The sequence below is a fragment of the Acanthaster planci genome, linkage group LG01 (assembly GCF_054643075.1).
Source record: "Acanthaster planci isolate LZ-2023a linkage group LG01, COTS_SCS, whole genome shotgun sequence".
Lineage (NCBI taxonomy): Eukaryota > Metazoa > Echinodermata > Asteroidea > Valvatida > Acanthasteridae > Acanthaster > Acanthaster planci.
The window spans coordinates 31,236,945-31,250,720 of NC_141777.1; the positions used below are offsets into that span (position 1 = coordinate 31,236,945).

Below are 13,776 nucleotides of genomic sequence, written 5' to 3' on the forward strand. Positions count from 1 at the left end.
GATGAAAACAAGTTGTAAACAATTGACTTCTATATTACAATTATGGTACTTGGGGGTGTTGATGTCTGAATGACTTTTTCGTTTTTTCGTGTCCTTTCCCTTCCTTTTGAATTTATTCTACTTTCCTCCTCAGTGTAAACGATTAAATATCAAACAATGTACCAAATTCAGTCATGGAGTTATTTACAAAAGACCATTTATTGACATCACAAAAGTTGCCAATGGCATTTAAATAAAAACAACTACCCAAAATTTAGCCTTGAAAATGAGGAAAAAGGGTTCATACACATCTAGAAGTTCACTTATGAGGAGTTTTCCCATATTTTTGTAAGTATGAACTACAGTCCAACCTCGTTGATAAGAGCACTGTTAGTACAAGATTCTGGTTATAACAAGGAATTTTTGGGGTCTCAATCTTTTGTTTTTCATTGTTTTCATCCCTAATAATACAAAGTTCCTGTAAGGTAATTGTACCAAGTCTGAACACCCTCTTATTAGTGAGGTTCGACTGTATTTCATTCAGTACACAAATTACCCCCACCACATAATGTGCCATTCATTTTACACAACAACAAAAGTCCATCTTATCACAGGAACAGGACCTTATGCAGAAGACAAAAACAAAAAAGGTATTTCAAGAGGTGCTAAATAATTAGACCAAAGCAAACAGTTGTGTTTGACTCAAAACTATGAAATAGTACAAACTCATCATGGCCCATAATTTACAATATTTTCATGAAATACATTAAGAATGCATGTACGCATATCAATGTCAAGGGATGATCAACTGCCTCAAAAATGTTATTAATCTAATGAACGTTTGCACATTAAAAAAAATTCTTGAACAGATTTATTTAGCTGGTGCTCTCAAACTGGTCTTTATTCTTCAAAAGATAGCCAGCAAGATACTCGATGGGGTTGGGTGGCCTGTTGAAAAGAAATGGTAAAATCGCACAAGCGTTCATACGCAAATGTATTTGCATTCCAAGCCATGCGGACGGAGTGTCTTTATGAAAAATTGATCTGGCATTCTGTTACCTTCCACTGTATATCACATCAGTTCTTAGTAAGCATTTTCAAGGATTATAAGATACAATATAGGAAAGTAGATCTGATCCTCAAAACGTCCATATTAAAGACTTGCAACCACAAGGGTGAGCTACAGTCCTGAAAGGTTTCAAGGGCACAGTGTTACAGGGCATAAAACATTCAGGTAGTAAGGCCATGCCCGAATTACTTGGCTTTGGCTTAAATAACACATGACAGTACGGGTATTGGATGAAACCATTATCATGGACTTGTGAGGAATTTCAAGTGATAGCCAAGACCCACCTCTCCTTAGCTAATGCAGACATCCCTTGCAGTAGTATGGGCACCACTGTATGGTCCAGGTATGCCCGTGTTGTCAGAGATTCCAAGTCCACTTTGGTCTTTTCCACTTCCACTTTCTCATGACTGATGATCTTCTGCATGTTGTCTGTCAGCCCGTGCTCTGCATGAGGCGACTCTGGTTTGGGGGGCTGCTTGAGAATGGATGGAGGTTTGACAAACTGAGCAATGCATTATACCATACAGCAAGAAAACTGCCGTTTGGAAGACATGCACTGTGCCTTAGGGTGTTTTTAGTTCAGGTGTATGCCACCAGTGTTGTACATATTCAAATCGTACTTAAAAAAGGGGTGATTGGTCAGGATACCCCATGATACAATCATACCATGGGGATCCATGCTCTATCAAATTATACAATCAATGTGCATTTGAAAAAAATGAATTTTTTCACAAGCCTAGTGGCTCCCTAGATTCAGTTTCTAGATCAGTTCAGTACACAGCTTGCAAATTTTCCCATTTTTTCTGATACAAAAGCGGCATTACGTGACAATGTGTACTTACAGCAGTCTCTACATTTCCACCCACACTGCTTTCCACCACCTGTGGTGTCTGCTCAACTGCGATTCAAAAGGACATTCACAGTCATCATTAAACCAGTTTGCATGCATGACTATCAACAATTTAGTCCACAAGAACTGAAATTAGCTGCATTCGCTACGGTAGTATACATGAACTTCCACTGAGCATGCACAGTTATTGTGTAGGTACATGTACCTTTCTGAGGAATTGGAAAAATTCTAAACTCAATTTTATACCTTACACATTTTACAAGTGTAAACGTTTAAGAGAACATGAAAAAACAAACACTGGCTCAGTGAAGTAATGTTTTGATAAGATGGAGAGTTGCAAAACTTAGGTTCAGTGATGTACACGTAATGTTTTGACAAGATGGAGAGTTGCAAAACTTAGGCTCAGTGCGTGAAGTAATGTTTTGACAAGATGGAGGGTTGCAAAACTTAGGTTCAGTGAAGTAATGTTTTGACAAGATGGAGAGTTGCAAAACTTAGGCTCAGTGCGTGAAGTAATGTTTTGACAAGATGGAGAGTTGCAAAACTTAGGTTCAGTGACATAATGTTTTGACAAGATGGAGAGTTGCAAAACTTAGGTTCAGTGACGTAATGTTTTGACAAGATGGAGAGTTGCAAAACTTAGGCTCAGTGCGTGAAGTAATGTTTTGACATGGTGGAGAGTTGCAAAACTTAGGTTCAGTGACGTAATGTTTTGACAAGGTGGAGAGTTGCAAAACTTAGGCTCAGTGAAGTAATGTTTTGACAAGATGGAGAGTTGCAAAACTTACGCTCAGTGAAGTAATGTTTTGACAAGATGGAGAGTTGCAAAACTTAGGTTCAGTGATGTAATGTTTTGACAAGATGGAGTTGCAAAACTTAGGTTCAGTGACGTAATGTTTTGACAAGGTGGAGAGTTGCAAAACTTAGGCTCAGTGAAGTAATGTTTTGACAAGGTGGAGAGTTGCAAAACTTAGGCTCAGTGAAGTAATGTTTTGACAAGATGGAGAGTTGCAAAACTTAGGCTCAGTGAAGTAATGTTTTGACAAGATGGAGAGTTGCAAAACTTAGGCTCAGTGAAGTAATGTTTTGACAAGATGGAGAGTTGCAAAACTTAGGCTCAGTGAAGTAATGTTTTAACAAGATGGAGAGTTGCAAAACTTAGGTGTGACATACGTGAGAGTGCGGAAATGGTGTAAGGACCGAGAGTTGTGCATGTACATGTCCAGACAGTAACAGAGTTTTGCAATCATAGTGATGCTGACCTTTCCAACAATGCAGTAACTGCTTGAATTATTATGATCCCTCCTTGGAAGATTTACCAGTATTTTGAATTGGGAAACATGTTAGCGATCCATGCTCGTAGAACACCACTATATTTTCTGTTCAATTTTTCAAAACTTCCTTCAAGGAGTTGCATTGGTCTGAAATTACCTATGGAATCATGATACTACTAGACCTAGGCTAGCCCCAGACGTAGATACCAACTGCTGTTTCATCAGTAACTTCGCATCAGGCAACTGGACATTGGACACCCGTGACAATGCCTCATGTGCGGGTAAAGAATATATTGAAAACGCAGCAGTTGGGTGTTTGTATGAGTCATGTGTCGTTGGTTGTGCATGCAGCGTGGGGATTGGATGAGTGAATGTGTGCGCCTGGGAACCTGACTGTGTTTATCGCCCATTCAATGATCAGTAATGAATTGGTTTATTAAATGAATGGCTGTGTTGAGACAACTGAATAGAGACCAAACTTTCATAATAATAATAGAATTTTAAGAAATGCTTTCCATGTCATACACATCTCAAAGCGTTATAATTACAGTTACAACATTTTACAATTTAAAAGTATAAAAGAGAAAAGACAGATTAAAAAGCTACAAAAATTAAAACCACCCATGAAGTATGTGTTGAGAGAACACTGTTTAAGAAAAGGAGTTTTCAAGTGAGTTTTAAGGACAGGAACAGGTTGAAAATCACAGGAAATGACCAACCGTGTGAAGCTTTATAAGAAAAGTATAGGAAGCGCATTCACAAAGTCCTCAAGTTTGGGGGGATTTGGTCGTAGGGCAAAGGATACATAGGAAGTAGACTGGCCCTAGTCTGGGGGTACACTGGTAGTCAGAAAAGATCACTTAGCATGACGTGCATCATATGCATATCGAAGTGTTTAAGAGTTCAGAATGTTTACAGGCCTACGCCCTACGTAAAACTTTTCTCACCAATATCAATTTATTCAACTCGTGTATTGTGGGTTCATTACTCAAGTTTAAACAACTTCCAAAATGTATAAATGTTTATGATATGCATATGACGCATGTCGTTCCATGTGACCTCCTTTTCCAACTACCTAGGCCTAGTCAGCTAGGTGGTATAATGTAGCCTAAGCAGTAGTGCTTATAAGCCTCTTTCACGTTTCACGTGCATATGCTCAGAAGATTCAACAGAACGCAACTAATTCATGACAACAATGTTACATAACATTTGAAAAATGGATGCTTGTGGATATTATTGTTGTAGACAATTTGTTCCCCTGTAGCTTTGTTTACTAACTTTAGCGGGGGCGCTAAAATCAACATGGTGACAGAATGGGAAATTGGCTTATAGCTGTCACTGCTGACACTTTGCCAACCTGCAGCCTCGAGGCTGTAGTCACATACGAGTGTAAAAGCAAATTGAAAATGTGTAACCTTGGGTTAGTGTCTATAAAATAGATGGGCTATATACATTGGGTGCATTCAACCAAATTGTTGGATTTCTCTGCGCGAGCTCATTAATATTTTGTGATCCAACTGGGTTTTACAATAACATATGCCATAATCAGGATGGATTCATAGAGATATTTCTATAAATCAGAAATTTGACACTGGTAGTTTCCAGGGAGTAATTGTAGAATACCCCGCCACTCTAGAAATGAACTTGGCTACAAGGTGAAAATTCCTTGAGAAGAGTGTGACACTTTGACCTGTACCTGGTTATGAGGTTGATCATGTGGGATGGTGGGGCATTCTGCAATTGAGCTGTTTCCAGTTCAGGGTATTTCTTTCACAAAAAGCCCCAACCTGCCGGCCTATTTTGGATAGAGGCGGGCAGCTATATTCAGAGTTGAGCGCATAGTTTTACTACTACTTTGGGGGTATCTTTAGGGAAAGGCGAATAAAAAAATCGCGTGGCTAACCCCTATAAAATTGAAACAAAAATGAACTTCTGGTCATAATCTTGAATTTAATTAAATTCCAGTGAAAAAAAAGACATGACGGAGGTCAACTGCGCACTGATATGACTGCCAACCTTTTCCCGAGAACAGGCGGCGCTATTTCGGTCTGATTTTGCACTGTTTTCTACGGGCGCGTATTTGGTGTAGTGCAATCCTAACTTACCTTCAGCCATGTCTCAATTTCAAATTCTCCTGGAAAGAATGGACAATTTACGCTTAGAATTTGTGGCGTTTATTGTTACCAACCGGGAGCCAAGGCTACATCAACATGGATTCTGATACAATAAGTCGGGTACTCTCTAATCTAGTTTCAGTATCGCAGGACTGGACGTCTGGGTACTATTACAACATGCCGCATGGTAAATATACCCAATTAAGTAAAGTAACCGAACTAAGGAACAGTTACTATGGTGGCCGCTAAGTACCCATAACTTTGAAACTATGTTTCCAACTGAGTTTTCTTCTTTGCGTTTTGTTAAAAGATGGTAAGTCTACAAAAACGGAACATATGATTGCCAACATTTACCGTCTTTTGTATTGTATTAAAAAACAGTCATTCACTAATGAATTTATGTCCTTCGACTCCCCGAATATTATCAGCACATAGTGGTTAGCCTTTCCCTTGAAATTGTAGAACATCGCCCTTAAGTTACTTTGGAGTCGTAATTTCACATCTGGAGGGGAAACATCACACATCTAAAGACCACCTTTAAGGTAGCAGGTATGTTGGGACGTTTGCGAAGATGTCTGTGTGATTTCAGCGAATAGGTGAAAGAAACAGCACCAGAGACATAAGTTCGACCCCTTCTTGTAATGTGCTGATATTTTGGATCCCAAGTGTGCAAAACCGACCCCAAAACATCAGGTCGGGTCCGGTTTTTCCAACATTTCAGGTTTGCGTTTGTGATTTTCGGGTCGGGTCGGGCTGGTTACGCTATATTGTGAAAAAAAATAAATAAACCGAAAATAACCACAAACCCGAAACCGGATATAAACGTGCTAAAATTTAATTTTTAGAGCTTCATATGTGACGCAGCACATCATCATAAAAAACGCGAATACGGAACAGTATTACTATTCTGCAAAAACGCAGCCGCTCACAGCCGCTCACAATTTTATTTCATTTTTTTTTTAAATGTGACGACGCTACATGGGCCCTACAGGGTTAGGGAATCGTGGCTTGACCGATCGATACGGTAATCTAAAGCAGCAAAAAAAGGGTTTCGTCTTTCTCTACCAATCACTCAGGCTTGTGGGACAGTCTGAACTCCGAGTAGCGTTACTAGTTCTGTGGTGCGTATCATAGATATAATTTGTACAAAAGACATTCGGATTTTTTCAGGTTCGGTTACTGACGTTTTTGTCGGTTCCGGTCGGTTTTTCCCAGAATTCTTGTCGGGTCGAGTCGGTTTCGAGAGTTCAGATCGGTTTCGGTCGGGATTCGGTTTATGTGTTTAGTATTTTGGGTCGGTTTGGCCTAGTACAACCCAATCCGATGCACATTATTAATCTAAGGCCTACTACACACTCACGAAATCCGACAAAACTGCACTGAGTCTTGTAAAAATCCAAAGTAATGCAGCTCGTTTCGTATTAACTGGAAGGGCACCATGCATGTCATGTCGACAGACACGTCATTAAAAAATGAACTTTTTGATACTAGAGGAGTGCCGGGCAGTTGCTAGGTTACCTTAAACATCCAACAGTTCCAAAAGGGGCTCGATATAGGGCCTACCTCTACGTTCATTCCATTTTTACATGGACTTCTGCAGATCATACTTTCCTCATATCACGTGTGGAACTAGGCCTATATTCCAAGCTTCATGCAGGAAGTTACGGACTGTTAGCTCGTTAACCCTGGATATGAAGGACCTCTTAACTCTAAAGGACCTGGGGGCGGAATCCGCACCCGCCCCGACATTTTTTCTGACATTGCCACAGTAATTTTTAGCAGGAACTGAGCCCTAACTAGTTTTTAAAGTAATTCTTTGCAATCATTTGACACCACGAAAAATCTAAAATATTGTTCTTGCGCAGCGCCCATTTTCCAAACAGGTCAGCCAAAGATGTATAGGCCTACAATGTACTTTTCCACTGAGGTGTTCAATGCACGCAGGCTGACACGTGTGTAGCCCCAAACTTCAACTGACCGTAAACAAAACTCTATGTCTGATTGAACTCCAAACTTTACCTTTGTAATGATAATAAGTATCTTAACATGTAGGCCTATACAAGTTTCAAAAATTAAGCGTGGCACAGTCGAGTTCTAGGGTGGAAAATTGCTCTGAGATGCGCCAAAATAACCCGGCTCTTTAAAGGTAAAACCGCGCTTACCCTCACAACTCGATTTTCCTGCTGCCAGCACTGTCTCCTGATAACAGAAAACATTATGAAGCAGCCAGGTTGAAGCAGGTCAAGACTAGCGGCTGAAAAAAGAACGTTTCCGCACACGTAATAGCAGATCCAGAACCAAAGTTTTGAGAGGTGGTAAAAATGTTTTCAAGTAGAGAACCACAAGATTTAGAAAGTTTCCATGTAGACTTTTATGGCCTGTTTGATTGTCGAGGTTATTATGGGTTTTTTTACAGGCTTTTTGGAAAAAATAAAACAGACCAAAACATCACCTTTCTCTCATTATTAAAAAATTGCCCGGAAGGGTCCCTATTGCCCTCCCCCCACTGCGGATCCACCCCTGTGCACGCAGTGAAGTTTTCGTGTATTTTTGTACCTGAATGATAACCCCCAGCAACCGGCTGACAAAATACGTGGTACTTTAAGTGATGGATGTGGAAAGCCGACTTGACTTTTTTTCAGGCCTGTTGTTCACTTTTCACCTGTTTTTCGTTCAAACAAAAGCTTTTCACGTCTTCGGCAGTTTTTGCTACTTTTAGCAGTCTGTGATAATTTCTGGGTTGGGAAGGTTACTGATGGAGCCGTGTATATTTTCAGAATCAACTACGCTTGCAGCATATTATGTAATAAAGAGGACTAAAGCTTTTAATATTTCCAATGAAACTGTGGCTTATATTTCCGTGGCTCTTTTCTTTTACATACGGAACATATCCCTCGAACTAGCAACGTAATATCCAAACATGCTGTTTCTGTGATAAATTTAAAAACTGTGTGCTAATTTAAAAACTCGCAGTTCATGATCTGACATGATTCGTCAATCTGTCAGTTCGTTTATGCAAAGGCCATTTACACGTATAAGCTTCATAAAACCCGAGTTGGCCCCCTTTTCGAGGGTCTATAACCAGCAGCTGCGTGTATGCTTACGTGACGAAAGAAAATTGTCATATTCTTCCAGACGTCTGTTAGATTTAATAAAACCCCCCAGCGGGGGGGGGGGGCAGGGGGCAACTTCCCCCACGGATTTTTTTACTTTTGTTTTCATTTTAATAGTGTTTATCAAATTTTTATTTTAATATGTATGTCCCAAATATAAGCACCAAACCCCTTAGAAAACAACACCATGACATAAAAGCTAGGATTTCAGGACCGTAAGGCTTTTTGATGTTTGTTCTCCTGCAACATATGTCAAATAAGCCCAAAACCGCATTCGCTTTTGAACCCCCCCCCCACACCAAAAGCTGGATACGCTACTGCGTGACACACTATATTATCAACAAACTGGGGGCATAAATCCAAGCGGATGGGGAGGATATGTATCCACCCAAAGAAAAATGTCGATTCTTCTTTTTTTTTCAAATTTCCTGTTTTACTCCAAATAAAATGTTAAAATAGCAATGGAAAGCGGACCACACAGCAGCACTAAAATGCACCACTTACGCCAGGTTACTTGGTGCACAAGTATATGATATGGGGGGCATTATGTAAACCATTCTGAATCATGAACAGCGCCCATTAGTGTAATGGGGCGTTCTCGCCTCGTTTTCGAATTTCTACGGTGGCCGGGGATTTTGCCATTCGCTGGATCTGAGCGGCCCTGTAGCCCTGACACATACACGCCTACGCGCGCAATGATTGCAAGGGTGGATTGCTTCCGTCTCATTCACGTTTTGGATTTCCTTGTTTGGACCGCTCCCTTTTAGAAACCAAACCAGAGGTTTTGTGCAGTAGTCGTGGTTCCTTTATCGCTTCTAGTGGAGTCATGGATGGGTAAAATGGATATACACGCATGTATTAACAGGGAAAAAGCACTTTCCCGAGATATTCCATAAAGTGACGTCATAAACAAACATTAACAACACCCAAAGCACGAGCGAAAAAAATACATGCACAATACATCTAGTCAGAGACATACTGATGTATAAACAACAGGTGCGACGCATAGTACTCACTTACAAATAAATTTAATCGTCCATCTTCTAAATGATAAAGGCCAACAAGAGATTACGTAAACAAATGTAAACAGCACTTGACGTCCCACTGGCAAAGCCTCCTTCAAGTACCCGTTAATTATCCTTAAAGGGTTGGCGTCATTGTACAGACAAATCTAGTGACGTTTTCCTGGACACTCCCAATGACATGATGACCCCCGTTGATGGGGCAAGCATGATTGTGCTTGGTACTGTACGTAGCGGCTGTTAAGAAAGAGTACCGGCAAGGCGGGGTCTCTGCTAATAACCAGTGATATAATTGCTGTGGCACTGCCACGTAATTCGTCGAAACATCTTGACAGAGCTGATAAGTGTTTAGCCGGCTTGAGCGGGACAGTTGGGCACGAGGTCATCCAACTCCTGCAGACAACTGAGGTAAGAATCTAACTACATAGGTCCTGGGAATAAGGCTGCTTTTTGGGATGCCACATCTAACATTCATAATGTTAGATGTCATAAGATAATTTAAGGCAGTATCCGAATAACTTGGCTTCGGCTTGAAATTCCATGCATGCCAAGTCTAGGGTAATGGCCGCAGCCAGCTCCCATTGAGTGGCGTGTAATTTGAAGAGGCAGCCAATTAATTTCAACAAGCCCTAAAACCTCCATGAACAGAGGACATTGTCATTTTAAAACAGTTCATCCTTTCATGCGACTTTTGAAAGGGACGATGGGGAGTCCGGACACAGTTTTTAAAGAAATTAAAACACACTGAACAGAACACATTTTTCTATAAACCTTAATTTAAACGTTTCACATTTTAACTTTTTTTTAATCCTTTTAAGATCGTTTATGCAACTTTTCACTTTAACAAAGCTCGATCTTCGAAACACTGAATTACACAAAGAGCTTATTAAGTACTGTGCTTTCACAACTAGAACAACCCGGTCTATAAAACTAATATATATCCAACTCATACATTTAAGAAATAATTTTTCATCTTGGTGTTCCACACTAAGCGCGTTGTAGCAGTTTCCTCTCCAACTAGTCTGCCGCATCCAATAGTCCAGCTTCGCTATCTCTGCGGATAGTCAGCCCATTTCCTCTTACTTCCTGTTAGAAAGAATTGAAAGAGAATTGTATCAATTTGTCAAAACTTCAGTCCTTTTGACCAAAGAGACGCGGAAAACTATCAGCATGATAAGCTAACGCAAGATCTTTACTTCCTTCATGCTGTTTACATCTTAAGAAGCCTTTTGAAATTGTGTCACTTGTTGAGATTTTGCGTTCCTATATAGAGGTTATGCATGGCAGCCATCTTTCCGGTCAGTGCTTTTGTTATGGGGGATATGCACAAAAGGTTTACTCATGTGTATTCCTATGGAACAAAAAAACACTGACCGGGAAGATGCGTGTCATTCATAATCTCTGTACGCCAACATTACAACGTTCTAAATCTGTTTGTGCAAGGCCAATATTAAATAGCTCGTTCACAAACTGCTGTTAATCTATCTTTCGAAATAAGTGATACGTTCTGAAAAATGGTACATGACTATATTAGAAGTTCATTGTTTTATGTTAGACTTTGATCAGAGAGACGGTTTTTAAAACCACACTCGAGCGGTTTTTAGCTTAGCCCTTCGAGCACAATGGCTTTCCTACGAACCTCATCTAACCCCGATGCGGTACTGGAGTAGACTTGTTCGTAGCCTGCGCCTGTATCGTAGTTGACGGTGGTGTTGTGCATGTACACGTCATACCTCTTGGAATATCTGGACTTGCGCACCCGTACGTACACAACAATTACAACCAAGGCTACCAGTATGAAGAGGGCTACGATAGCGCCCCCTATAGCACGACCCGATGAGAAAGATGCAGGTTTGCTTGCATCTGAAAGTGAAGACAGCAGCAGGTTAATCGGTTATTCAGGTTGATCCTCCTTAGACATAAACCCATGTTCTCTTTTTCAGCCGCTCTATGGTTTTAAGAGAGTCTTACAGCTCAAACCCACGGGCCAATTTCGACCAACAAAATAACCACAAACCGGAAAAAGGCTACGGCACGGTAGCGCATTGCGTGGTTTAGTCACTGATGGATTATGTCAGTTTTGACAGAGAAATATAATATCCCACTGCTGAAGCATCAGTTTCTGACTGCATTACAGGCAATTTAATCTCAAATGCTGTAAGGACCAACCCTTGCTTAAAACTTCTATGTCAGGATCCAATGTCGTCATGTCAATATACGCAAATCAATGCAAAGAAACCAACCTTTTTCTTGACTTGTTTTAACAACCAAGGTCTGGGACCTGACCTCTCGGGTGAGTGTCCCATTATCCCAAAGCCCCAGCAGCTGTATGTGATATATGGTCCCCTGCGTCAGGTTGCCGACGACGGCAGACAGAGCCGTGGGCTCCACGATGTTGGATGAGATTACACGGCTTTCTTGGGAGTCAGTGACCAATAGGCGCCAGCCTATGATATGCTCGGCTATTTCTACGGGTAGCATGGTCCAGCGCACCGTGATTGATTCTGAGCTGATGTCTATGGCTTTGATCTCAAACGGCCGGCCTGGGTACGGCTTAGCTGATGTTAAGCAAAAAAAAGCAAAGTCGTCTTCAATAGAAATTATGAATATTTCGTTTTTCCTTTCGATTACCACTGACCTGATATTCTAAACTTACTATGCTCAGTTCTGCTTAACAGTGCATGAATACAAAAGCTTACCATCCGAAGCTTCGCCAGTTGATTGCAGGAGGGTAAAATAAAATAAGAGTAACTTGCAACAAGCACTAAAATGATACTATTCGTAAAACACAGATGTGCAGACTTAAGAAAATTGGTCCCATATTTAAATTATTAAAAATACAATTCATCTACCATACCGACTTTTCATGCATAAGATCATTTTATTCACCATGCTGTGATTACCAAGGATAAGATCGCTTTCTTTTGCGAAAGTTTTTACGAAATGTTGACGTACAAGTCATTTTAGTTCCAAAGTTGTAACCACGAGTCCTTGGCTCAACTCGAGTCTCACTTGAATCACAACTTTTGGCGACTCAAGTCCCGACGGGTAAATGACGCGTCTTGAGTCACTTCATTAAAGTGACTCGACTTGACTCAAGTCACAACAATCAGTGACTCGTCACAACTCTGTGTATTTCCTCTGTAAGATTTATTAATGATGTTTTGAGACCATTACGGAAAGAGCACGTGAACGCACATGGCAACCACAGTGTGTCGATCTCCACTTTGTTTGTGGGTAGATGAATGGCAACAGTCGGATCCCCGACCAGCACCACCAGTTGCACGACATAGCTCCGGGCTGGTCTCAGATCCAGAATTGTGTAGCTGACCATTGACGCTCTACGAATGAAAAGTTATCAAAACATGGTAGATAAATTAAGGAAAATTACTGGAAACCTCTTTCAAAACCCATCTTATTCTATAATAATGACAAGCAGTTTTTAAATCGCAAAGAATGTAATCACTTGTCAACATACAAGGCAATATTAAGTAACTGCCCCCTCCACTGGTACGCAACTACGTTGTTAATCAATAACAATCATCATGATGGATTGCCGGTATACTCTTGTTTTTTTTTCTTTGGATCGTTCCTAAAATGTCACAAGAACTTCCACAAGTTCACGCGCAAGACAGTAAGACTAATGTTACTGAAGCAAACAGAGCGTGATAGTTCACTCGCATACCTATCGTATCCTCTCATATGTCAAGCGCCACTCCTCCTTTACTCTGCAGACCCTTTTCCTCCGTGAGGGGGACAGGCTAAAAAGAGTAAAGCCAGGGGCACATTACCTGAATTCCACCGTAGTCGTCCAATTCTTCACACCATATGACAGCTCCTTGTACTTCAGACGGAACCGGGCTATGTACCGGCGCTGGACGTCCGTCAGAGGGGGCCAGTAGATCGTAACCTGGTGGGCTGAGATGTCTTTGGCGGTGATGTTTATTTGGAAGGAGGACAGGGGGACGGCGAGAGAGGGGAGTGGTTCATGAGCTGGCTGCCGGGCTGTATGAACGAGAAATAAAACATATCTTATCTTCAAATTGATTTTACAATAAAAGTGCATACAACCAATTCTTCTGTTGGTACTTTCCTCCGATTTAAATTTACGCAAGTATACCACGGACGTGTATAATAAAATCTGGACTCGTAATGCCCTTAATCAGCTTACAGAGTCATTGAATCCACTCGCGGCCATTTTACCGAGCTGAATACAAAGCTTTCCTGGCAATGCCCGCCTTTCTTCTTCCTGACGTCAAGAGAAGGGAGCGAACCCACGTTTTTGTATTCGGCTCGGTAAAATGGCCACTAGTTGGCTTCTTTTTCATACAAAGGCGTTGCAATTCCAGGTTTTT

At 40.9% G+C, this 13,776-nt stretch overlaps 2 protein-coding genes across 6 annotated transcripts in view; both read right to left on the reverse strand.

Moving 5' to 3' along the window:
* Positions 1 to 174: 174 nt before the first annotated feature.
* On the reverse strand, positions 175 to 5,425 carry dpy30 (dpy-30 histone methyltransferase complex regulatory subunit). The gene is made up of 4 exons (XM_022230367.2): positions 5,278 to 5,425; positions 1,891 to 1,946; positions 1,333 to 1,520; positions 175 to 927 (listed from the first exon to the last, which is right to left on the reverse strand). The coding sequence occupies exons 1-4, from the start codon at positions 5,285 to 5,287 to the stop codon at positions 855 to 857; spliced, it is 327 nt and encodes a 108-aa protein (XP_022086059.1). The 5' UTR covers positions 5,288 to 5,425; the 3' UTR covers positions 175 to 854.
* Positions 5,426 to 9,411: 3,986 nt separating this feature from the next.
* LOC110976780 (uncharacterized) overlaps positions 9,412 to 13,776 on the reverse strand; it is a 47,804-nt gene continuing 43,439 nt past the window's right edge. For all 5 annotated transcript variants that reach the window (XM_087145894.1, XM_087145860.1, XM_087145820.1 and 2 more), the window contains 5 exons: positions 13,213 to 13,426; positions 12,620 to 12,762; positions 11,665 to 11,979; positions 11,061 to 11,284; positions 9,412 to 10,507 (listed from right to left, as the gene is read on the reverse strand). In XM_087145894.1, the coding sequence (XP_087002020.1) occupies positions 10,439 to 10,507; positions 11,061 to 11,284; positions 11,665 to 11,979; positions 12,620 to 12,762; positions 13,213 to 13,426 (965 nt within the window). In that variant the 3' untranslated portion in view covers positions 9,412 to 10,438. The remainder of the gene's footprint in view (positions 10,508 to 11,060; positions 11,285 to 11,664; positions 11,980 to 12,619; positions 12,763 to 13,212; positions 13,427 to 13,776) is intronic.

What these genes read in the sequence shown, in the direction of transcription:
- dpy30 (XM_022230367.2), bottom strand. An exon ending in GTGGAAATGTAGAGACTGCT is followed by an intron (nt 1,521 to 1,890) that starts GTAAGTACACAT and finishes ATTCTCAAGCAG; the next exon opens with CCCCCCAAACCAGAGTCGCC. An exon ending in TCTGCATTAGCTAAGGAGAG is followed by an intron (nt 928 to 1,332) that starts GTGGGTCTTGGC and finishes TCTTTTCAACAG; the next exon opens with GCCACCCAACCCCATCGAGT.